Here is a 27,527-nt window from a genome sequence, read left to right as displayed (position 1 = left end):
GCCTCCAACTGGACCCTGTCCAGTTCCTCCTCAACATGGACGTGGTAATCACAGTTGTCTTTCTAAAACATGGTCTAGTCACCAGACACTCACCCCCAGCCCATGTCTTTGCTCACATTGGTCTCTTTGAACAGACGAGAAGTAAGGGTTTTGGCATGCTCCATAGACCCGGAGCTTGTCAGGCTTACCTTAAATGAAACAAACCAGAGGTTTTGGCGAGGCAGCGGTTTGGGACCTAAATTAGAGTTCCATCCGGTTTGCAGGGCAGAAATAGAGACACAGATGTAGAGAACAAACGTATGGACACTAAGGGGGGAAAGTGGCAGGGGTAGGGGGTGGTGGGATGAACTGGGAGACTGGGATAGACATGTATACACTAATATGTGTAAAATGGATAACTAATAAGAACCTGCTGTATAAAAAATAAATAAAATAAAATTCAAAAAAAAAGATACTCAGAAAATTAAATTAGTTGTTACTCATGGTAAAGCCTTTTGTGGAAAAGATTTTCTTGAAAAGGTTTATACTTTCATTTGCTCAAGATCTGATGATAAATTGTATTTATGATATTGAATGTACAAAAAAGTTCATTCTGTTTTATAAGACTTTTTAATGAATTAATTTTCTTCTAAAATCTGATCAAATGTTGGTAAATTATAAACAACTATTCACATATTTTAAATATTTAAGGGTTACAGATTCATGACTAGATTCTTCTTTTTCCTGTAGACTTTCTAGACTAATACTAAGTACAAGTGAATGGAAAACCAAGTATTAAAATAACAGAGAGCAACCTAATGTGATCTTTCGTATCTAATTATGATGCTATTTCTTGGCATTTTATGTCATTCTGTATTGGGCTCTTGACCATTCTATATATATCTAAATTAGTTTCAGCAGGTACACAACACAGGAGCACATTCTATGTCAGATGCTGTCATGAAAAGCTTAGCGTAGACATGGCTAGAACCTTTAGAATCTTAGCATTTGAAGGAAACGTAGAAGTCACACAAGCCATCTTATGTAAGAATTACTTCTGTGGTAGTCTTAAGAGATGATTCTGCAGCTTCCGTTTATACACAATCTGAGCCTGCTAGCACAGCACCTCAAAAGGCAGTCCTTTCCATCTCTGAGTTTGGCAACAAAGCTCTTTCTTAAATTCAGCTAAAATCTGCTTCTGAATCTTGCACCCATTGGTTCTTATACCAACTCATGAAGACAGGATCAATGCTACTGCACCTAGTGTCTGGCCCTTTACATAACAGTATTTCAAAAACATAGAGTGTTGTCCCTTTGAACATTTGGAGCTATCTGATATTTTTTATTTTATGATTTTCTTCTCCAAATACCAATGGCCTGTTCCTCCATCCTTTCTCTCATGACCAAGTTTCTAAATAGTGTATCATTCTAGTTTCCTTCTTCTAAATTCAAAACATTTTTTTTTTCAGTTTATCCCCAAGTAAAAAAATAATTACTCCACATGTGTTTGGATCAGTGTGGCAAATATTTCCCACCATTAGTAAAGTATATTATTAAATAGCCAAAGATGATGTTAACTTAAAATCGCAAATGCTCTGTAAAAGTGCAAATAACATACTAAAGAGGGAGAAAGGAAAGGGCAGTTATATTTTACTTAAGGAAAGGATTAAGAAAAAAGGTATCCGTAGAAGGCCCTGGAAGGATTTTGAGAGAAGGGAAATGCATCATTAAAAGCATTACATACTGAGGGACAGTTTTAGGGGAAAAAACAGAGATTAATACGTACATGATGTACATGATGGGTATTAGCAAGTAGATTAATTTAGTTGTATATTAGCATTCATGAAAAAGTAAAGTAGGAAATAAGGTTGCAAAAGTTAATTGATACCAATAGTATAAGGTCATGAATGCTACTCTAGAGTTCAAATTTTTTTCTGTAGGTGATCAGTCAAGTTTTTGACTTGACAGGAAAAGTATATTTTAATAGAAAATCTAGTGGACCTATTATAAAGGATGGGTTAAACAGAGGGAAACACTGTAACAGTTGCAACATGCTGTTGGTTCACTTAAGCATATCATCAACTGTACTTATAGCAAATACTGTCTGATGATGGGATTCACAGGTAGCAAGGAACCTGTGTATTAAAACACAGATTGATGAGGCAGTTTTTGTTAAAACTACTGTGAGAATAGTTCTCATGAATCGTCTTACATGGAGAAGGCTATTGGACTTGAAGATGCATCATCCTTACTTAGTGAAATGCTCATAACCTCTGTACACCAGACCTTTAGCGAGCCGTACAGAGAGCCGAGTCAAAGCTCTGTCACAGCTCTGCAATGCCGACTGGAAAAAGGCAGGAAGTTACAGTTTATCACCATCACACTCTTGCCTTATAATATCCCAATGTCTCCTTTTATGTCATTTTTTTTCTTATTTCTTTGCAATAGGCTTTTAAATAGGCTGTTAATAAAAGTGTGTACATTTAGTTCTTTTCTTGTTCAATTCTATCTGTGTCTGATCTTTGATCTCTCTCTGGTCTTTGATGTCATCTCTGGTCTATGGAGCTATTATAAGAGACAGATAAGAGACTGGATTCTTGAATTCTTTGTGTAATATTTAATCTCCAGTGGAGTCCCAGTTATCCAAGAACCTTATCTCAGGTTCTGTTTTAATGTTCTCAGCACTATGGGAGAGAGAAGCAGGAACGAGTCATGTTGAAGTCAAGCTTTATGCCACCTAAAACTATATGTTCTTCAGACTCATATATGACTGCTTAGAGAATTGCTCACTCCCTGCTAGCTAAGCGTAAAGGTCAGCCCTGTCTTCAGTAACATTTTCTTTAGATCTGCTTCCCTTTGTCTTTTTTTCATAGCTCCAAACTGGACTTTGCTGTCCAGGTAGTATTGGAGTGGAACCAAGGTGGGCAGATCCAAATGACAGCACATGCTTTCTTCTTCACGTTAATATCTGAGACTAAAACTTGCTCTGCCAAGCTAGATGGAGTAAATCCTAGGGCCTTAACTGCCACTTTGCTTGCTACGCATTAGGACGGGGTTGAAATCATTTTCTAAGGAGAATCTTAATCCTGCCTGAAAGGTTATCATTCAGCTCGTCACAGAGTAGGGGAAGGATGAATTTCTCTTGTGTTAGGTGTCTCTATTAGGCCACCTCTAAAAGTTGCTTGTTTTCACAAGCAAATGCCAATTCTAATTCCAGCTCACATGTCTACTCACAAATCTGATGAACTTCTAAGTGACTATTTCCAGAAGATTTTCAGGGATTATAACTTCAAATTCTGCTGCTAAAACACCCAGGGATATATCTGTACTAACTAGTACTACATATACCTTACTGCATTAGTCTCATTATTGAGAATCTTGGTCTTATTTTTCCTTCTTTTATACTTAACTCCATTTAAAAATATTATATCAAGATATTTACTTCTTCATAAAAAATAAAAGAATTTATAACTAAAAGTAAAAGACCTTTTCCCACTATTCACTGCCAGTATCTTATAGTCGTCTTTTCATAATATTTACTCATGAAATTCTTTTTATTCCTTTAAAAATCATTTTTCTTTTAGCCCAGTCATTTTCTCTTCTAATTTGTCTAATTGCTTTCTAGTTTTGCTACATGACTATCATCCTGTATTGTTTTTCAGTGAATTCCTGGTTTAAATCTACTGTTTCTTGTTTTAAAATATCTTTCTTCTTGTTTTCATGCCCATCTGTATTGCCTCTGTTTTATTCATTAGACTTTTAAATCCCTCAACTATTCTAAAAATGCTTTGAAATAATTTATGTGAACCTGTTTTTTTTCTCCACTCCGCTCACTATTTATGGTTTCATTTCCTCAAAAAATTGCCTTTCCCATCATTTTAATGAAGTCTCAGGAGTAAGGGAGGCAAATGCACATGCCCAGTCTGTCATTTTAAATCAGAAACTACTCATTTACTTTAAAATAAAGTTTTGCATCATTGTAAGCCACCAAAATGCTCTCTGGTAAAACATAGAATATAACATTTTTATTTCAACTAAATGGCAAAATCCATGGGTGGCAGAGATGGTATCTTACTCACCATCACTAAGGGAATGGCAAAAAGTGGGGCTTAACGAATGTTCCTTAAATATATATATAATCAATAAAATGTGAAGCTCTTTTTTGCTTAAACTAAGAAAATGATAAAGGTGGGTGTTGGCTGTAGAGTGACTGAAGCAGTGTCACTGCTACAGGAGTATGTGCAGTATTTTCTTAGTATGATACTTAACTCTAATATTCAAAATTTGGTCTCTTTCTCACTAATAGACAAAAAATTATATCAGAGTGGACTAAGAAGTAGATTTGAAACTATGGTAGAGTCCATGCTCACCTTAACTAACAACAGTTTGATTAGAACTTTAATCCTTTAAATTTTTAAACTTTCTGTGTCTCAGTTTTCTCAGTTATAAAATTAAGATCATGTAATGACAGACTTGTCCAAGAGGCTATGGGCATTCTGTATATCATAAACACCAAAGTTTTATTTGTTGTCTGTTGTTTCTTTATCTATGTAAGAATTTTTTTAAAAATTAATTATTTCTCAGTTGTATATTTTTTCCTAGTAATTTTTCTCAACCTTTAGATACGTATTTTTTATTCAGGTTTGGGGTTTGTTTTTTTCATGTTGGCATATTAATCTTTTTTTGCTTTAACAGAAACATTTCAAACTAACATTATTTGGCTCATGAAATTGAAAGGTATAAAATGGCAAGTTAATTTTCAGCTTTTTCTAGGGACAGAATTGTTTCCTTAAAAATCAACTTTTATTTATGTTTCAGAGAACAACATAGTGATATATTTGGAAAATAGTTTTAATTTACATCTTGGGAAGAAGTAGATTTTGTTCTTTCTGTGTCAAATTTATATAGCCACAGTAATATTAGATATAAATATTAGAACGTTGAACTGGTAGAGGGATAAACACATAGAAAAATGGAGCAAAATAGAGAACCTAGAAATAGACTTACACAAATATGCCCTGGTTTTTTACAGAAATGTGAGAGCTATTCAGTGGAGGAAGTATAATTTTTTCAACAAATGATGCAGGAAGTAACTGGACATCCATAGGCAAAAAAATGAATCCTGACTTAAACCTCAAACTTTATGCAAAAATTAACTCAAAATGGATTATGGAATTAAATGTAAAACACAAAACTATAACTTCTAAAAAATCAAAGAAAATCTTTAGGATCTAAGGCTAGGAAAAGGTTTCTTAGACTTGATGTTGAAAGCACAATCTATAAAAGAAAAAAATAAACAAATTGAACCTCATCAAAATTAAAGAAATATTTACTCTGTGAAACACCCTGTTTAAAGGATGAAAAGACAAGCTACAAGCAAGGAGAAAATATTTGCAAACCACATATCCGAGAAAGAACTTTTATCTAGGAAACAAACAACTCTTAAAAAGTCAACATTTGAAAAAACCTCCAATAATAAAATGAGCAAAGTAAATGAACAGATATTTCACTGAGGAGGATATACAGATGACAAATAAGCACGTGAAAAGATGGTCAACATTTTTGCCTTTAGGGAAATGCAATTAAAACCACAATGAGATATCAGTATATACCTACCAGAATTGCTAAAATAAAAACAAAAATAAGGGCTTCCCTGGTGGCGCAGTGGTTGAGAATCTGCCTGCCAATGCAGGGGACACGGGTTCGAGCCCTGGTCTGGGAAGATCCCACATGCCACGGAGCAACTGGGCCCGTGAGCCACAATTACTGAGCCTGCGCGTCTGGAGCCTGTGCTCCGCAACAAGAGAGGCCGCGATGGTGAGAGGCCCGCGCACCGCGATGAAGAGTGGTCCCCACTTGCCGCAACTAGAGAAAGCCCTCACACAGAAACGAAGACTCAACACAGTCATAAATAAATAAATAAAAGAACGTGAATTTCTTAAAAAAAAAAAACAAAAAAAAAACAAAAATAAAAACAGTGAAAATACTAAATGATGGTAAAGATGCAGAGAAACCGGATCTCTCATACGTTGCTTGTGGGAATGTAAAATGCTGCAGCAGTTCTGAAGAACAATTGGCAGTTTTCTATAAAACTAAACATGCAACCATATCACCCAGCAATTTCACTCTGGAGCACTTATCACAGATAAATGAAAACTTATGTTCACACAAAACCCTACACACAAATATTCTTAGCATAATAGCCCCAAACTGGAAGCAACCCAAATGTCCTAAAATGAGTGAATGATGGTACATCCATACCATGGCATACTACTTAGTAATAAAAAGGGGAAAAAATGACTGTTGCTACATACAACAAGTTTGAAGTATATCAAGGGCATTATGTAAATGAGAAAAGCCAGTCTCAAAAGGTTATATACTGTATGATTCTACTTGTATCTAAAATTCTCAAAATAACAAAATTATAGAGATGGAAGACAGATTAATGGTTACCAGAGGTGAGGGATTGGGGTCAGATTGGGTGTGACTCTCGAGGGGTAGCAGGAGGGAGCCCTGTGGTGATAGATCATTTCTGGATCTTGAATGTGGTGAGCTACACAGATGATACAAATTGCACAGAAGTACCTACAAACACACTCACAAATGAGTACTTGTAAAACTGATGTCATCTGAGTAAGCTTTGTGGATTGTACAAATATTCCATTGGACGAGGAAGGGGGAGTGGTGCAGGGGGTCCCTCTTTCAGTTTTGCAGCTTCCTGTGAGTCTATAATTACAAATTTAAAAATCAGTGAGTAAATAGATAGATACAAGTACCTTCTGAATGGTGAAAAAAGTGAAAATATTATAGAGTCTGAATCTCACCACCAAGATCGTGTCAATGTATACTTAAAACAATAAATATTTGTTGAATGAGAAATAAACTTTTATTACCTCTTTTGAAGAAGACCATAGAATAACATTCAGAATAACGTTTTTATTTTGCATCATTGAAAGAAGTAGAATAGTTTTTGCTGTTTTGTTTTGTTTTTGATCAGATCTATATGGCAGAGACTATTGGAGAGATAAAAGCAACACTTTGTAAACCCCAGGGTCTTGAACAGTCCCCAGTATATTTTATTTTATTTTATTTATTTATTTATGGCTGTGTTGGGTCTTTGTTTCTGTGAGAGGGCTTTCTCTAGTTGTGGCAAGCGGGGGCCACTCTTCATCGCGGTGCGCGGGCCTCTCACTATCACGGCCTCTCTTGTTGCGGAGCACAGGCTCCAGACGCGCAGGCTCAGTAATTGTGGCTCACGGGCCCAGTTGCTCCGCGGCATGTGAGATCTTCCCAGACCAGGGCTCGAACCCGTGTCCCCTGCATTGGCAGGCAGATTCTCAACCACTGCGCCACCAGGGAATTCCACCAAGCAACACTTTTTAAAGTAAAATCTACCCCTTTGGTAATATTTACTTGTAAAGGAATTTTTTGATGACTTTACCTAAAGGTGGGGGTTATTTTTTTAGAGTTAATACATAGAACTTCATGTGGAGCTTTCCATCAAATACATACATATGTATATACATGAACACAGATAAGACCCATGTTAAAGGAATTGTAAGTAGGTGACAGAAAAAAAGGAATATGATCAAGACCTGATCCAATGACAAACTACATGGATGGGGTGGGGAGAGTGTTGAAGTTGGAGAAAAGGTGTAGCTGTCTGTGTTTTGTCTCCAAAATCTCTGGAATCCACCTAAATTGTAACTCATGGTTGAGCCATGGACTATTCTAAAGATTAGAGAGTGAGTTTTTAAAAATTACACAGAACAAAATATCAGCCTAAATATGTCACATACTTCAATTTTTAAAATGACATGCATTGCCCCAGTCAGATTTACACATTATATAAAACGGATATCTACCAGCTTTGTCACTAGTTCAGAATTGTTGTGTTCCCTTCAAGGGCAGGTGAAGGGCAAGGAATGCAATCTCTTCTACTTATGAATTGCAAGGAAGAGGTTGAAGCTATGGAGCTTTCTTAAACACATACATCCATGCATACAGCTATCATTGGAAATAACATTTCTTTGTTCAGGAAATCTGTGCTTTCTTGAGGATTTTCTGCAACTTTATGTGGCTGGGCTAGAATTTTATTTTATTTTTTATGTATATACCATGACAGAGATTATGGAAAGAAAGACTACAGATGTGTGTGGTTGCCCTGATATGAATGCTTGGACAAATAAAGATGCTTCCATATCTTGTTCATGCAAATTGGCAGACCAAAGACTAATATGAACTCTCCAGTTCCTGTGCACTCAAGGAGGCCTTGAGTGCGTAGGAATGCTATGGGGGGATAGTAAGTGCCAATCTTTGACATCTCCACTCCGATGAAATGCACCATGGTACAACAGCTTGTTGAATACAGCTTCCCAAGGAGCTTTATTTGGAGGAGGACTTTGCAGCAATGTGAAGGCAAACTTCCAGGGAATAGCTTTGGATGATTATTACTGCCAATGAAGTCACAGAAGGTAAAGCAAAAGGAAGAAGAATCCTATACAGCGCACATGAATTTCCTGTAGGTTTAATTAGAATCTTCTCAAATTGACCAAAATCGATAAGTATCTTTGATTTTGTAATAAACACAAGGAAAGCACGGTAAAAATCTTTGAAGCATTGAATTAGAATTTCTTTTTATTAGAGGTACATTCATTACAAGTTTTCAGATTTTGGAGGCGGAGGGGGGTGACCATCCCAAGCTATACCCTTGCTTCCTTCCTGTTGTAAAACTAACAGGTAAGAGAACGTAAATATTCCCAGATTAGCTAAACTGAGACATCATCCTCCTTACCCCTGGCCTTGCAGGAGACATTCAGAGACTGAATGGGAGCTCCTCATTAGCAGTGTCAGACAGAGGGGCTGCCTACACCCTGAGCCTCGGCCGTGCTGTTTTTTATATGTGCTTCTTTGAAGGACACGTGCCTGAACATCTTTAGAACCTCTCAAGCTATCTTTATAATCCACTGCCTCACCATCCATATGGACACCACATAGTCTTGGAAGGAGTTTGTAGAGCTAAAAATGTTCTGGCAAATGATTGGAAAACATCACACTGGCTTCAGTGACCTCTTCTCTCCAATGCCGGCAACATGATATTGGTCAAGAACTTCAATTAGGGAGACAGATGTGTATTATTATCATTTTAAAATTTACAGGTGTCTGTAGCCTTTTAAAATGCTTTTCAGTGTATTCATGCATCTCCATTTTTTGCTCTGTTTCTGCTTTTATATATCTCTACTCCAGTCTGAGCTATCCAAACTTGGGGACATCGCCACATGGCCTACTGCCACTTGAAATTCGACATATCACACTTCCCCTCAAATATAATCCTTTTCCTCTTTCAGTTTCTAGTACAAGTAGTGGTTTCTCAACTAACCAAGATTAAAATGTACCAGCCTACTTTCAACCATTCTCTTGTAGGCTCCCTCTTCAGTATTCACCATATTTTCTGACGAGTGTATCTTGTTTTCCTTTTATAGTTAACACCTTAATATGACTCACATTCAGCTTTGTTACCTGCATAGTGCTAATAGGCTTGACCTCATGTGTCCATCCTCCCTTTCTCCCTACTTGAAATCAAGTAAAGTAGGATATTTTTTTTTAAATTTTTATTTATTTATTTATTTATTTATGGCTGTGTTGGGTCTTCATTTCTGTGTGACGGCTTTCTCTAGCTGTGGTAAGCAGGGGCCACTCTTCATCGCGGTGCCTGGGCCTCTCACTATCGCGGCCTCTCTTGTTGAGGAGCACAGGCTCCAGACATGCAGGCTCACTAATTGTGGCTCACGGGCCTAGTTGCTCCGCAGCATGTGGGATCTTCCCAGACCAGGGCTCGAACCCGTGTCCCCTGCATTGGCAGGCAGATTCTCAACCGCTGCGCCACCAGGGAAGCCCAAAGTAGGATATTTTGCAAGGCTTCATCAAACGAATTGGGCAGGTAAAAACATAAAAATCACTGTTTCATATTCCAAGAACTGTGCACCGGAGACACCCAGGACTCTTATTCCATCCTTATCTCCATTGGTTCCCAAGTCTTACTCCAGCCCCATCCCATCCCTAACCCTCACCACCTTATCCCTGCTGCGGGTGAGAATGTGGTAGGTGAGCATGATGGGAGGACCTGGTGGATGGATGTGTGTGTCACACATCACTTGGTCATTAAAAAACAAAACGACAAAACTAACACTCTAGTTGTTTTTTATTTTTAACCTGAGACAGAATGTCTCTACGTTAAAATGGTTGCACTAAAACATAAATATTAAAATGTCAAATTTCCATAACAAACTACACAACCCTGCTAGGTTAATGTTCCCCCAGCACAACTGCAACATGCCACTCTTCTCAAGGAGACCTAGTGCAAGGTGCACACGAACTCTTCTGTGAGACAGCTTGGGTGGTTCAGGTGGCCTGCAAAACCGTCTTCTCAGCTGTGCTGCCAACACTTCTTCACACTTACCTTCAACTCCAGACGAACAGTCCTGGCAACTGGATCCCGAGGGTGGCCCCGTCTCCCCGTGTCTAGCCCCACCACTCCTTCTCTCTGGGATGCTCTCTTCCACTCACTCTGTTGCCTCATCTACAGCGACCAGATTCTCATCGACACCCTAAGATTTATTCCAAATACTACCTCTTTTGGGAGTTCTTTCCTCATCATTCCAACTTCTGTTCAATCTGTCATCCTTTCTCTCCTTTAAACCTTAGAACATTTTGTGAACATTATCTTTCCTTGGTTTACATTACTTATTCTCTTTACCAGGATATGAATTCCTTCAAAGTAAGGACTCTGCTTCATTCGTATTCTCCTTACGTTTCCTAGGCTTGAGCAGTTTTCAGTAAATATTTGTTAGCATTAATCAATGCTTAGAGTTCTGTGTTGTCTTTGTATTGATTTTTAAAAAATATTTCTCTAAGTGTATATGTGTGTGTATGCTTGTGTGTGTGTGTGTGTGTGTGTGTGTGTGTGTGTGGTGTATGGTCATTTCGGAACATTTAAAAAATATAAAATATACAAAGAAAAAAATAAAAGTCATCTAGTATTCTATTACACAGAGTTAACCAGGCCAATATTTGATGTATATTTCTAAATCTTTTATATTCTTTGTTAAAATAAAGATTTTTCCTGGTTTATTGCCTAATATTATATTTTGATTGTTTTCTGTTATTAAGAATTCTTTGAAAATGCCATCTCAATGGCTCTTTAGTATTATATATTATAAATATACTATTCATTTATTCACTCTTTTGTTAAATACATTTAAATTGCTTCCAGTGTTTTCCTCATTACAAAATATGTACAAAACATTCAAGTACAGAAAATTTTGCCGCAATTAATGATAATTTCTTTATAATTCATTTCTAGAAATGGTCTTAGGAGAAATAAAGTACATGCTTTGAGGTTTCTTTCAGGAATGTTTCACCAATTTCTATTTCCTTAACAGAATATGACAGATCCTGTCTTGCCAAACCCTTGCAGCACTGAGTTTCACCATTACAAACAATCTTGGCCAGTTTCACCCGCCTGATGTAGGCAGGAGTGTCCTGAAATATTCACTTAAGGACTTCTGCCTAATTATTTTTATAATTTGCTCTTCTGAATTCCTCTGGCTGAAGTTCTGCTGCTTCATTCCCCTTTGGCAATTTTGAATATGAGAACGTCAGCACTTCTGAATGTGTGTTACTAAAGTAGTTTAAAAGTCAAGTGCGAGACCTAATTCATTATTGATATACTGGCTGGGGGTAAAAGTAAGGCTGTCTTGCTGCGGCTAACACATAGACTGAAGCCACAAGACTCAAGGTACAGGTCATAGAAAATTACTGTATATTCTATTTTGATTAGAAATGGCACAATTGTCTGTTAACTTTGCTTTGTGTTCAGTTTTTTTTTATAGATTTATTTATTTATTTATTTATTTATGGCTGTGTTGGGCCTTCGTTTCTGTGCGAGGGCTTTCTCTAGTTGCGGCAAGTGGGGGCCACTCTTCATCGCGGTGCGCAGGCCTCTCACTATTGCGGCCTCTCTTGTTGTGGAGCACAGGCTCCAGACGCGCAGGCTCAGTAATTGTGGCTCACGGGCCTAGTTGCTCCGTGGCATGTGGGATCTTCCCAGACCAGGGCTCGAACCCATGTCCCCTGCATTGGCAGGCAGATTCTCAACCACTGCGCCACCAGGGAAGCCCATGTGTTCAGTTTTAATAAAAGAGCCTAGTGTTTTTATAAGGTGGTAGTTTTGACTTTGGGTTCTCTCCTGCTGTTATAGTTGATTGAAATTGGCACTTCATGGATTGTGAAGAGGTGTGAGAATGGCTTTGTGTCCTGTCCTCTTGGCTGTCTCACCTCCTGCATGTACCAGACACACACCAGCAGAGACTAACTTAAATAAGTCTTGTGTCTTTGTGTCAAGGCTCTGTTGCTATGATTTGTTTCAATCTGTTTTCAACCTTCTCTGACAGAAAAAATAGCTGGGGAGAATACCAACTTATTTTGCTCATGAAAGTGAGATCTTCTTGCTCATTCAGTTATGTGATGACTAAACATGCTACAAATTAATTTTCAGTGTGGGTTTTACTTTAAGAAACTTTTTTATCTAGGTAGTGCTCTTTCGAGGAGAAATATTTTATATAATATCCCACTTTAAGCTGTCTGTATTTTACTGTACTCAAGACTCAGACATACCCTTCCATGTGCAAAGTTGATGTCACTGTGTCACCAGTGTAATTTGAGAGTTTTATCTTGGTATAGGGATTTATCCACTGTAATGTACCAACATTGTGTTCCAGGGTTCCTCACAGGATGGGAAGGGTTGTACTTGAACCAAAGTTAACCAACACCAGATGATCAACTATAGGCACAAGAACACAATAATAAAACAGTGATTTGTCTGGAATTAGAATATACCTGAGATTTTGAGAAAGATTAGTCAGTTCCAGCCCACAAATTTCAGAGACCCTGATCATACAGTCATAATGTACTCTCGTAGGCTTTCTCCCCATAGTAATCCCTCTGGTCTATTTAATAATTCTGATTATGTGGCTGGGAGGGAGAGACAGGAATACTTTTGCTGACAGAGACATTTACCTAATAGGTACGTGGATTTATCCCTGGAACCTAGAAGCCAAGAGTGTTATGGATTACCTCAACACATGTGTTCGAAACATAGCAGGAATAGGAAAAAATGGAATAACATTTGTGTTTTTTCCTGTGGAATTAGTGTATAACCATTATTTACAAGTGATAATTTACTGGTGAGAGAGGAAGTGAGGTTATTCTTTGTAGATTTAGGCAAGCCAACTATACTGTATTTAAGATTTTTATAACAAAATTAAAAATTGGGAAATGATGGTCTACATTAAAATTACAACAATAAGAACATTACAAAATTCTCATTTTCATGTGAGCAGGTGATAATCATGTGCCGTCTTGGATGAGGAAAGGATCACTCCTTCCCTTTCTCTAGGCCTGTAGCTTTGTGAGCTGGAGCAGTCCTTGGCCACCACTGGGTTGTGAGTGACCCAGAGAAGTTTCCTCCTAGTCCTCTGGAGTGGAAGTTGGAAGACTCTCTCAGTCCAAGCAATCACCAAAGCAATGCAGTCAAATGCCTCTGCCTTCAAAATGTTGGTGTGAGACCTGCTCTCCCTACAGCACATGTCCACTCACAGTTTAAAGGACATGATAATTTAATACCTTAGAATCCTATAGCAGTTTTCCTAGTTATTTGCATTGAGAAGATAGAGCCCCCCATTGAGTCCCTCTGAGTTTTCTTTTATGTTCCCCAGAAAGGAGAATATCAGGCAACATCATTGCAGTGGGGCATCATTTCAAATTAACTTAAAAAAAAAACAAAACAGAGAACACCCTCAGACAAAACTGAAAAAGAACAAAGCTAGCATATCTCTATAATGGGAACTGAATTTTATAAAAGGAGAGTGACAGGGCAAAAGAGACATTTATTAGGAGTCGTGGTGCCATAAAATCTTCTTTAGCCAAATATTGATGCATATAGGATGAAGGAAAGTGGCTATTTTTTAAAATAGAAATGTCGTAAATGTCGTATTTGCCTTTGGGTAGAGCACATTCTGTTGGTCACCCTTAATGGAAATTCATGTTGACACACTTGTATTCATGATAGACACTTTAAACAATAGCTGACATTTTGCCAGAGGTCTTAAAACAAACAGATACTGTAAAGTATGCAAATGCAAATCTAAGAACATCAATTTTCAAATTTAAAAATTTAACATAAAAAGTTATCTATATTTTAGTGTGTATTTGGATTTAAGATTTTAACCTTTATAAGGGTAAAATCGTTTCAAAATATATTCATATTTCAAAAATTTTTAATTCTAAAAAGAATGCCACTTATTAATGGGAAATTAATGTATCCTATTCATCACTCTTTTAAATGATCCATCATGGTTAATCCATGTTTCTTCAAACACTTATTAAAATTAAGACACTGTTTTCTGAGGAATCATAAAAATTTAAATCTGTAATTTACAGGCATTTTGTTTCAGAGATTGCTCATCAAATAAAAAGCTTTGCTAAGTGCTTATTTTGAAATACAATGTGGTATATCTTTGAAGGCTGACTTGTTTCCTGAAACAGGAATTCACTAGTCATTTTACAAACCATTCGCTTATTTTTTTCTCTTTTCTCTGATGACAAACTCTAAATGTTAAACAAACTGGTTGTAGAAAATGTTAATCATTATTGTTTCCCTACATATCAGAGCAATTACTTCCTTTTGGTGAAATTTTGTTTCTACACAATTTTTTCCATCTAAGTTCCTTTATTTGATGCCTACCTGGAGAGCATGAGGTTTTAATGGACAGTTCGAAGTTAAGAGGATGGAGATGAAGCATCCTCCTGCATGTGTACAATTTCAATGTAAACTCTCTTATCTCCATACCGGGGTCAAGATTCTTTGTTTTCAATATGTCATTTACATTCATTTACATATGGCTTATTACAAGTTATGAGACAGGCACAGAAAAAGACATACCAATTAGCTGATAATTAAATACTTTCCTGTCTGTCTTCTTACAGTTTGGCAGAAGGCACTAGTTAGAATGTTTTGGTAAAAATTTTTGTTTCCCTTGTGAATGCAGTTGAATGACTTGCCTGGATCTGTCTGTCCACTACTGATGACACTAAATATATGGGATCGCAACTATAGTTCCATTCTTTTCAGTTCCAGACACTACGCAGGGTGCTAGAGTTGGGAATGGGAGCAGGGCTTTGGAACTAGAACAAAGATGATTTCATTCAGGAATCTTAACCTTCTGAAGATGGGTACAACATGTAGACAAATAGCTAATACAACATTCTGAAAGATGGATATGAGGTATTAAAATACTATTTTACCATCTAGAAAGAACACCCTCAGTATACATATTTAGCAAAACATGTATGGTTAGCACGTCAAAGCAGACCAATCATTTTTTTTTGTTGTTGTTTTTCAGATATAAGATGAAATTTTACTCATAATGAAGAAATGAATCACTATAAACTAGACATTTTAAGAAGCTGACACATACCACAAATATCATAAAATCTATACAAATAACATCATATTCTTAATAACTACTTAACACCATCTTTTATATCTTTTTTCTCTTCATCTTTTGATTGCATATTTTTTATGCTTTCTTTTCAAAGTTTTTATTTTTATTTTTTTATCATCTTTATTGGAGTATAATTGCTTTACAATGTTGTGTTAGTTGCTGCTGTATAACAAAGCGAATCAGCTATATGTATACATATATCCCCATATCTCCTCCCTCTTGTGTCTCCCTCCAACCCTCCTTATCCCACCCCTTTAGGTGGACACGAAGCACCGAGCTGATCTCCCTATGCTATGCGGCTGCTTCCCACTAGCTATCAAAGCAGACCGATCTTAAGAAGTTTGAACATATCTGAAGGAAGCTAATGTTGATCCTACCTAAGGAGCCAGTAGTACCAACTGCTACAATAATCACCTACTTTCTATACCTACTCATACTTTAGAGAAAGTGATATTGTATATGTTGCACACATATGAGCCATTATAAAAAAATCTATTATCATAATTTCAGACTGTTAGAGTTTCATGTCATCTATATAAAACATAACTGAAAAGAAATGGAGGCATACCCCAAGATGCTTAGAGTATTGCTTTTGTCTCTAGGTGGTAAGGTTATGAGTGACATTTTAAAAATTATATTTTGTTTTGTGTTCAAAATTTCTACAACAAACGTGTTTTATATTTATACTAAAAGCATCATAAAAGAATAGTCCAATATTTTTGATCCTAGTATAACTTCGGAGGTAGAGTTGTGGAATTAAAGGTATAATTTCTAGGTGCTGGTGCTACAATTTATCACTAAATGCATTTTGCCATAGCGCATATAGTAGTTGAAACTAAGTGCTACAAAAAGTACAAGAAAAGAGGAAAGAAAAACAAACACTAAAAAAGGCCAAATAGATTTAATTCTGAATGGGTGAGTTACAAATACAATTTTTGCCTATGTTCACATTGAGGACAATTCTTAAACCCAGTTGATAAGTTTAAGAAGAAGCTGAGGAACCCTAGACAGTCTGGTTTAGGAGTCCTAGACAGTCTTACTTGTGAAACAAGACCACAGTTGTGATGTAATAATAGAAAAGTTCATTTTCCTCACATTTATGACCTCAAACTTTAATTACACCAGAAACTATATTGATTCATGTTCTCAAATCTGACAATTTACTCATAGTAGTATTAATCTTAATACACAATTTTTATATTTCATCAAAATCAGTTAAAAATTTGAGTTACATGCTAATCGTTCAGATTCTCTAATTTTTTTTTCTTGAATAGCTAGATATTTAGGGCAAACGTATTTTTTTTGCTAGAAATATGTGAATAATTCTCTTATGTATATTTGATAGATATAAATATGTTTACCCCTCTATATGGTGCCAATGGTGTCAAAGTCTATTGTGTCCATAGTGCTTATATGCCAATGAGGAGAAGATCAAGGCTTTGCTTTGATTGAGCTCGTTTTGCAGTTGTTTGCCATGGCAGTCAACTCTTAAGGTTGTAACCCACATATTACATGCTGGAAGTACTTCCAAATCCATCTCCTCCCAAAGAAGGATAATTATTTGAGTTTGTGGGCAGCAGAGGCTTGGAGAGATGCTGAATTCCACTAGAGCTTTGGCGGGTCAAGTTTCCATTAACTGAAGAATTCAGACCAGACAATCTGTACCTCAAGCACAAAGTATTCTGCTCAAGGAAAAATGAAGTAGGTGAATTGGCAAAAGCTTTTGGAAGGTAGAAATTCTATTAACTCTTTTCAGCCCATTTTGGCTATATTCTCACTAATTGCAAAGCACTTATTTCCTTGTCTCCAGTGAAGAGCAGTGTGGCCAGAGCCAATGATCAACATACTGTATATTCTTAATATTTTGATTATTATTTTGTACTATGTAGTGTTATTTAGGGCCAAACAATTGCCCAATAAACTATGTCATAAAATTACCACCATGGTCATTTCCACATGTGTAAAGTGGGAGTTAATGTGGTAGCTCAGCACCAAGAAGGTGGGCTCAATGAGTGACACCAATGGTGAGCCATTAGCAGTCCTGTTAAATATCGTTCCCATGTTGCAGATAAAGAAATTGTAGCTCAGAGAATATAAATAGTTTACTTAAATAATAAATATCAGAACCTATTTCATTTAATAAATATTCGTCTAGCTTACACACACCTACACATACACAGGTTTTCAAAATGCTGGGAGTATAAGGATGAATCAGGCACAGTCTGGATCAGCATTCAGCGCCCAGAGCAGAAATCTCTCCGGATAGTTCAAGGAAAAATGGATTTAAATGCAGTGAGTGAGTGCTTAAGACCTCCTTGGAAGAGCAGGAGGAATGAAAATTAGGATTGTGACTGCTCTCTTGGTTTTGAGGTCACAACCCTGCAGATGTGATTCAGAGGTCAAGAAACTGATGTCTTCACCCTCTTACTGCTGATGTCCCAGCAGACTTTTACCTTCCAAATGTGGTAACTAGAAAGTGGAAGGTGGTGTGCAGATACCACTGTAAACAATTGCTCTTCTAGAGCTTGCGTAGCAGCTGTCATTGCACAGGAAGGTGACTGCTGCCTCCCTTTAGTCCTTTACATCTTATTCAAGTGCATCTCATTGACAGATCTCACCTAGTCACAACCCTAGCTAACATAGATTCCTGTTTTAGCCTTCCATCCCCTGCTCTGTTAGGTGGGGCATGAAGCAGGTGGAAATGGATACCAGGCCCAGCACCAACAGACCATATGGAACACACAACCTCTGCACTCAAAGAGCTCACAATTTAGTAGCGGAGGCAGATAAATAGAGACAATTTTAGTATCTCATGGCAAGTGCAGTGATGGACTTAGGCACTGTGATGGTAGAGATGGGCTTTTATGTGAGAGCAGTGGGATGAGAAGTCAGGAAAAGGATCAAAAGAGCTTCCTGGAAATGATATTGCCTGAGCTAATTCTTAAGGGATTAGTAAGAGCACATGATACAAAAAGGGAGGGATGCGTATGGGAAGGAACAGAATCAACAAGTTATAAAACAACATGTGAACATGAACAGACATGAAGGGGATGGGGGGAAGTGACATGGTACTAAGGAGTGGAATGGAGGTAGTGGGTTTTGGATTTTACTATGATCACATTGGCATCATATGGAAGGTGAATATGAAAACATGAAGCTACACAGAGGTGGGGGCATAAATACTGCAAGACTTGAGGTGTGATCAGAAATAAAGGGGATCAGACTTCTGGTTTCCAGTTCCTAATATAAACAGCTTGGAAGTCACCACTCTGTCCTCACAAGGAAAAAACTGAACAGACTGAAAAATCAACAACTATTCTTAGATCTATAAAAGTGGTGTGAGGACACAGGGCAATCCCCTACCCCCCAAGATTAGAGAAACAGGTGAATACAGGGAGTCTTGGCTTATTGGGGCAGAAAGTCATGATCAGAAACCCACGTGGGAGCCAATCTGGGGAAGGACAACCTGAATTGTTAATGACGAATTGCTGGAGGCTCATTGTATAAAATGCTGAGAGCTAAAAGCTCCAGGGAGAGGGGCAGGTATAGGGGGGCCCTCCACACTTTTGTGAGATTTACCTCCAGGATCTTGACCAAGTTCTCCCAGTAAATATTTGAGAAAAATCCCCTTGTGTTTGCATCAGGAGGAGGGGAAAAGGAACCATTTTTACATATGCCATAGCACTCTGCTCTACTCACCAAGGCTTGCTCTCAGGAGAAACCAGGTAACCAGAGCCTAACCTGCTGGGGTATTATTAGAGCTTAACTGACCTATGGGGGAGGGAAACTCCCTACTTTAGTCTTCCACATGGGAAAAGGCAAATACCCAACTCCAGGTACTTTAGCCATCCTGTTCCACCCAAGCGGGGAGAAAAAAAATCAAGAAACACTTGTGAGTTAACAGTCCAGAGGCACATGATCATTAAAAGCCCAAGAGCTAATCCATTGGACTATAGAATGCTTTACCTTCCCCCACGTCTTATCATTTTATTACTGAAGGCCTTTTACAATAGTTCCTTTTACCTGGTACATCATGCCTGGCTATCAAGAAAAAATAAGTCATAACTGAAAAAAGGTAGAAAACAAAATTTGAAGACACAGGGTAAGCATCTGAATGAGACATGGCAGGGATATTGGAATTATTAGACTGGGAATTTTAAACTATGATTAGTATGCTAAGGGCTTTAATGGATAACTAGATAGCATGCTAAAACAGATGGACAATGTAAGCAGAGAGGAGGAAATACTAAAAACCAAAAAGAAATGCTAGCGATCAAAAACTGTGACAGAAATGAAGAATGCTTTTGATAGGCTTTTTAGTAGACTGGACACAGCTAAGGAAAGAATCTCTGAGCTTGAGAATATATCAATAGAAACCTCAAAAACTGAAATGCAAAGAGAACAAAGGGAAAAAAAAAACAGAACAGAATATCCAAGGACTGCAGGGCAACTACAAAAGGTGTACCATGTGTATAATGGTAATACCACAAGGAGAAGAAAAAGAGAAAGGCAATGAGTGATATTACAGTGAGGAAAGGAAGGAATCAAGTATTATGTCCTTGTTTTGGACTTTGATACTTTGATACCTTTTTAACACAGAGAGTGTTAAGTCAGAATTTTAACCTAGGTCTACTTGATTGCAAAGTCAGTACTTTCCTTTCTCTTTCACACTGTCTCAGTTGTGATTTGGTACTGACCATGTCATTCTGTATTCAAAGATGTGTCCAAGGAATCCATGGCATCATGTGTAAGTTATGTGTTTACACGTGTATATTCTTTGTTCACAGTAGAAGAAGCATGACCTTCAAGTGGTTCTCAAAGTTTAAAAATCACTGAGCTAAGACTTCTGGCTTAAAAACCTGATAGCTGGTGTTCATTCAGTTTTGTTCTAGAGATCAAATGCTCACTCAGGAGTATATTTTAAAAGTGTACTAAGTAGTTCTGCTTTAGGTAGTGCTGTTGGTTAAAAATTCTTAAAGATCTCCCTGCCATGAAGCACCAAGATGTTGAATAAATCACAATGAAAATATGTCTAGATGCTCTACTGAACTCTGGTGAACATAAAACAAGTCCCAACAGAGACAAGCACATGGAGTCTACTGGAAAGAAACAGAATAAGGGAAGCTTGAGTGGTTCTGGAGGCCAATGTTGACTGTAGGAACCCAGAGTTTTGGAGAGTAATGATTGCTGGGGGTGCACGGTGGGCAGGAGCAGATGTGAGGCCTGCACACACTGAGGGCAAGTTGGGGACTGGATGTGAGAACCTGCATTCCTCCAGGTGCTGCATCCTCAGGGAAAGGTTGTGCTGGGAAAATCCCTGCTGGCCAGGAAACGTTTAAGGAACCTCTCTGCCTCTCCCATATCCAGGGATAGAACCTGGTAGGAGCTAATATAGATCTTGTCGGGAGAAAAGCATCCTCAAACTAGCTCTTTCAGGATTCCCAAGGATTAATATCAGCCAAATATGATCCACCATAAACAAGATATCGTGAACAAGATCAGCAGAGATAACAAATTCAGGCCCCCAAGGACCCAGAAACAAAATACCTCTGTGTAAAATGGTTATGTTATCAAACAGTGTTATTAATGATGGAATTAAAATGAGCAAAGACCAAGCAACTAACAAATTAAAGTGTCATGAGAATCTATTTTACACCCACTAGACTGGCAGAAGTTAGAAAGATGGATAATACCAAGTGTAGTATGTGCAGCAGCCAGAACTTTCCTGCATTACTGGGGGAAAGAGGAGTATAAACTGGTGCAGTTTGCTCCTAACAATTTTGTAAAGTTGAACTGTATACACTCTATGACTCAACGTTAACACTTTTAGATAAATACCCTGCACATACACCTGGACATGCACAAGAGACATGTCTGAGAATGAAGTCTGCAGAGCAGCTGTGTTGGGGATAGCAAAACAAACCGAAAATTTGGAAAACAACGTGCAGGGACAGAAGAAAATAAACTGTGGTGTTCCATACAATGGTATGCTATACAACAGTGACAATGAACTATAGCTATGCACAACATGTTTAAATTTCAAATACAATGAACCGCAAAAACACTGTTACGCGACCACATTCACTATGACATTTTTATAAAGTTTAAGTACTTAAAAAACTTAACAGTATGTTTTAAGGGATATATATATATATATATATATAGCAAAAATATAAAATATAAAAATAAAATATGCAAAATAAAAATAATAAATATATTTATAACATTTATAAAATAAAATATAAAATATTGAGATAAGCAAGAGAAATGCTTATATATGAAATACAATATGAAATTTTAAAATGTGGGGAAAGTGAAAGAATATATAAACACAGTGATCTTCAAGGTTACCAACTATATTCTATTTCTTAAGCTGAGTGGAGGGCACATATTAGTATTCTCTTTATTGTATATACATTATTTATCTTCTTTTTATGTATAAAAATGTCCTAATTTTAGAAGACACTATGAATCATATATGTATACATATATCCCCTCTTTTTTGGATTTCCTTCCCATTTAGGTCACCACAGAGCATTGAGTAGAGTTCCCTGTGCTATACAGTAGGTTCTCATTAGTTATCTATTTTATACATAGTATCAATAGTGTATATATGTCAATCTCAATGTACCAATTCATCCCCCCCCCATTTCCCCCTTGGTATCCATATGTTTGTTCTCTATGCCTGTGTACAGTAGAAACTAACACAACATTGTAAAGCAGCTATACTCCAATAAAAAAATTTTTTAAAGTAACCTGCTATGTGGAAGTCAGATGTATTTTTTCATATGAAAATAAAAGGATATTTAGCTGAAAAAATAAAAATAAAAAAAATTAAAAGACACTATGCCTGCATTTCTACCTGATTCATTTCTGTTTTGTAATACTCTTTTGATGAATGAAAGCTACAAATTTATAAAAGAAGTAAGACACTGACATAAAACAAGACACAGCTTACGAATGTATTTATTATTTGAAGTACTGTGGTTTTTTCAGAGTGTGTTATTCTCGAAGATAGAAATTTCGTTGCAGAAAAAATGTTTGCTGACTCTAAAAATCAATATATAAAGTCACTAATTAATTTCTAATGCTCATAAGTGTCCCCTAAAAACAAAATAATTTAATGATGTTACACCATGCATGTTTTTAAATCTTTTGAATCTTGTTCAAGAGAAAATTTAAATTAAGCAAATAGATCTACAATTATTTCAGTTTCTTTTCTTTTGTTCCTGTTTATGTTCTCAGTAGAATCTAGATGTAGGCCAATTATTATGATGCCACTCGAGAGACACTTCTAGTGGTACAGTTTTCTAAAGGAGACTTTTGTAGTCAGTTCAGCGTGGAATTTTGAACCAGTAGCAAAATCTAGGTAATTTATTTGGCTTAAGGATTCTCTTCAGATTTTGGGGTGGACTTGAGATGCACCTATTTAGTCACAGAAAGGAGGAAAATACCTCTATGTCACTTCAGATGCAGACCTTACATGGTTGAGTTCTTGCTGAAGGAGAGGCTGGCTTTGTGATAGCCCCGTTTTCCTCCTGTTGGGTGAGCTCAGAGGGTTTGACTTTCCTTTAACTTGGCAAAATGCAAGTGCAAATTTCTTACACTACAATTCCAGGTTTTAATTTTGCTTAAGCATGTTTCCTTTTTTTGGTAGTTGGAATAAGGAAAGGAAAGTGTTTATAGTAAAGCTGGTAATAAAATAAAGAGAATAAAGTGAGTTTTGATATCTGACCGTCCTCACATTATAGATAACTACATTGAAATTTAATAAAACATTTTAATTTAAGTACATTTTAATATACACTTATCTAACATAGATTCATTATTTGACAAATTTCTAAAGTCTTTTACTTGTATTTCTTGGTCTATAATGACTGTTAGCAGTTTGCAGGCTTAAAACGTGGCACTCCTAAAAATGCTGAAATTCCTATCAACAACCTGTTCTTGAGAAAGATGTGCTTTATTACATATTGCTTCAGTTTCTGTATGAAAGTTACAATGTTTAATTGCAGTAAGGTTCTTCCTTCTTTCTTCTCCTTAGCTATGCAGATAATCATTTAAGTGTGCAGAATAACAAATTTGTATACCATACGGCCTTCCCTAAACCTTCTCAGTGTTTTAACGCGTGTTTTGATTTTTTTCCCCCGCCATGTTACTCTAGGATAGTTTCCCAGCACGATTTGGAGGAATTCATTTTGTCAACCAACCATGGTATATCCATGCCCTGTATACCGTAATCCGGCCTTTCCTGAAGGAGAAGACTCGGAAAAGGGTATTTGTTTGCTTCTTTGTTTTTTTATCTCCTTTCTGCTCCCCCATTCAATAAATTATGATGCCTACTGTATGTATAACATGTGCTGTGGTAAAATGTGTTTCTGTATTGAATATAACTGTAAAAGATAACATAAAAGATATTTTACAAAATGTAAAAACTTGTGATTAATTCTGAACAGTGTATCTGTGAAAGAAATACTTAAAAACTAGCTCTCTTTCTTTTCCACAAATGGGGAGAACATTTTAGCACATTCATTATACATTAAAGCCTCGGTTTAAAAGTAAAAAATATTATACCATGTTACTATATTGTTATTGGTACACTTAATTTCAAGTAATATAAAGACAAAAGTTATAATTTTTTATGTTATAAATAGGTGTTAGTTATTTCACAATATGTATTACATTGAATATAGTGAATTTTGTGATCTCTAATATAATTTTGTCGTGATTGTCATGATCAATCACACATTTCAGAAAGAATACTAATGTGTAGAAATTTTAATATCTCTTTAAATTACAAGTTACTTGAATTCCAAGATTCAGTTTTATCCAACAATGAGGATATTCAAAGTATGTTCCAAAATAATCATTTTTCTGAGAATAAGAATATTTATATAAATTATTTAACACAGTGCATGGCACATTGTAAATACCGAACACATTTATCACTATTGATAATATTTTAAAATGCATTTTAATGTACATTATTTCATTTTATCCTCCAAACATCTCTGAAAAGTAAGCTTAGTAAGCATCATCTCCTATTTAGAAGCTGAGGAAAGTAAGTCTTAGGATGGATGAATAACTTGCTTATTCATTTACACAGCTGTAAAGTTGTAGAGTTAACATTTGAATCCAAATAGCTCTGCATTTAGAGATATTTTTACCACTGTGCTGTGACCAATTTTCAAATGATTAGTTCCACAGTAAAATATAGTTACTTCTAAATCCATATGGAAGATAATTTTCCATGTTTCTCCTGAATGAGAAGTCACTTCAGGTATCTCAGTGCCATAAAAGCCTTACTGTGAGTGTGAAAGTGAAATCATTGTTAGCATGTGTTGGTGTCAAACATTTGTGAACAGAGAGTTTTCTGTTTATGAATTTGTTGAATATATTTTAGTAATTTAGGAGGAAGAATTCTGTAAACAATTATAATTTATATTAGGAATTATTTCTACCACCAAGATTCATATTAATTTACATTTTATAATTTGGAAAAATGTATTGATGTGCCTCAGAAAAAACACTTTCAGCTTTGTTTTATGAAGGGATGATCAGGTGATCCAAAATATCTGCTGGGGCTTTTAGTACAAATTGTACTAGTGAATGCTTTTGTAGTGTTCACGCTATGCCGCGTGCTGTTCTAAGTACTCTTGGTATGTTAATTCATTTAGTCCTTCCAACAAGGCTTTAGGGTAAGCATTGTTATTTTCCTCCTTTTATAGATGAGAAAATGAGGCATGGAAGGTGAAACCATTTGCTCTAAATCACAGCTAGGAGGTAGTAGAGCTGAAAATGTGGGTGTATTGGGAAGACTGTTCCAGGTAGACGGACTAGCAAAGGCAATGGTCCTTAGGTAGAAACAGGCCTGGAATATTTGACAAACAGCAAGGAGGCCAGGAAAGCTGGAGATGAATGAGCTACTGGGGAGGATAGTAGGGGACTGGACGGGCAGGAACGTAGTGTGCCCGCTCATAGAGGGTCTTGTACACTGTTGTAAAGATCTGGGCTTTCAGTCAGAATGAAATGAGGAGCACTTGAAAGACTTTGAGTGCTGGGGTGACTTGTTGTGACATGATTTTGACATGATTTTGCTCTGGTGAAAAGACTGAAGAGTATCAAGTCTACAAAAAAAGGAAAGCTCTAGGTTGGGGGTTATTTGATGGAATTTGATGATTTTGACAATGCCTACAAGAATGCCTTGCTAGCACTATTCCAGATGGAACTGAGGTACTTGAATTTTACCATTTTAATTAAAACTATATGACTTGGAAATTTTTGTATGAGAAAATAATTATAGATTGAAACACCTTTAATTTTTAAGTATATAATCAATGCACAATGCAACGCTATTATATTTCCTTACTGGAATCCCAAGTGATTCAGCACTACAGTATTACTCAAACAACTTATAATACAGATGCTGTAAATCTATGTTCTGAAAAACTGGTAAAAGGAAACCTAGGAAAGAGTCATGAATCATCTTTCACAGTAGATATTTAGTTCTTCATTTTCTTAAATTAAATCAGACTTTGAGTTTCCAACATGCTGGGCTGATGGGAATGTCAACCTTAGGTGTCACAGGGGTCTCTTCTTCTCAAAATTTCACCAGTGTCTGGAATCTTTCATGTAGAGCCTAACTTCCCATCCATCATGGCCACTTTTGACATGCTCACTGTTCAAGCCAGTATTAGTTCCTTGAATTAAGGTCTCCTGCTCCCAAGCATCTTTACTGAAGCCAGAACCCAATGGCTAGGTTTCAATCCACTACCCTAGTGCACTCTTCAGCTGGTCCACGGATGTGGTCCTGCCACACCCCAAGAGCTGACAGGAAACAGGTTTTCCTGCTAGATGTCACAAATTTCCACTTCTTCCTCAATCGTGGGCTTGCTATTCTATTGCTTGCTAATTCTTAAAAATATTCTACCCTCTTTCTACCATAATTATGGTCAGCTACCATAATCTCTTCAATGGCATGGTTTAGGAAAATAAAATTTAAAATTTTTTTAAATTTAGAAGTTCAGCCTAAGTATAATTGTAAGGTAATCTGAGGCAAAGGAGACCCAAAGAACCAGACTTCTTGCATGAAATGGAGGAAGAAAAAATACATACGGGGGAGAATATAGTAAAACTTCAATAAATGATGACACAGATGTGTGCATGGCATATTGCAGCAGGGTGTGAGTAGTAGGAGATGTGTTAACAGAAAGAGTTCATAGAGGATCTTATAGGACTTACTCTAAGAGAAAGAGGAAGCCAATGGGGGATTGTGAGCAGACTAATGTGACCTGACTGATGTTTTAACATGGTCATTCTGGCTGCTGTGTTGAGAATAGAGTGTTGGTGGCAAGAGTGGAAGTCGGGAGAGCAAAAGTGGAAGTCGGGAGAGCAAGAGTGGAAGTCGGGAGAGCAGTTAGGAAGCTAGTGCAGTAACACAGTGTGAAGGATGATGGGAGTTGAGTTAGGGTTGTAAGGGTGGAGTTGTTCAGATGTTTGAATTCAGGATAGATTTTGGAGGTAGTACCAAAAGAATTTACTGACAACTTAGATTATGAGAGAAGTAAAAGATGAGTCAAATGTTTTGGCCTGAGAAACTAGAAGCATATTTGTACGATTAACTGACATTGAAAATAGGGAGGAGTTGATTTGGGGGAGAGAATTATAAGTTCAATCTTGGATATGTTAAGTTCCATTTACCATTTAAGTGGAGGTGTGACATAGAGAGTAGAAATACCAATATGGAGTTCAAAAGAGAGGTCTGGATTCAAAATATAAATTTTCAGTGTATGGACAATACTTAAAGCCACTAGACTGAATGACATCACCAAGGAGTGAGTATAGTTAGAGAAGAGAATAAATCCAAGAACTGAAGCCTGGAGCTCTCTGATGTTAAGATGCTGAGGAGGTGAAGAATAACCAGCAAAAGAGTCTGAAAAAAGCATCTATCAAATAGAAGGAAACCAAGAGATCCTGGGAGAAAGC

General features: G+C 36.8%; 1 protein-coding gene across 2 annotated transcripts in view; it reads left to right on the top strand.

Moving 5' to 3' along the window:
- CLVS2 (clavesin 2) overlaps positions 1-27,527 on the top strand; it is a 77,541-nt gene that overhangs the window by 35,313 nt on the left and 14,701 nt on the right. For both annotated transcript variants that reach the window (XM_036872108.1, XM_036872110.1), the window contains one exon: positions 23,707-23,817. In XM_036872108.1, coding sequence (XP_036728003.1) covers positions 23,707-23,817 — 111 coding nt within the window. The remainder of the gene's footprint in view (positions 1-23,706; positions 23,818-27,527) is intronic.

This window comes from Balaenoptera musculus, chromosome 12, assembly GCF_009873245.2.
Source record: "Balaenoptera musculus isolate JJ_BM4_2016_0621 chromosome 12, mBalMus1.pri.v3, whole genome shotgun sequence".
Taxonomy (NCBI): domain Eukaryota; kingdom Metazoa; phylum Chordata; class Mammalia; order Artiodactyla; family Balaenopteridae; genus Balaenoptera; species Balaenoptera musculus.
Note: the sequence above shows the minus strand (reverse complement) of the source record. Positions and strands in the feature narration are given on the sequence as shown.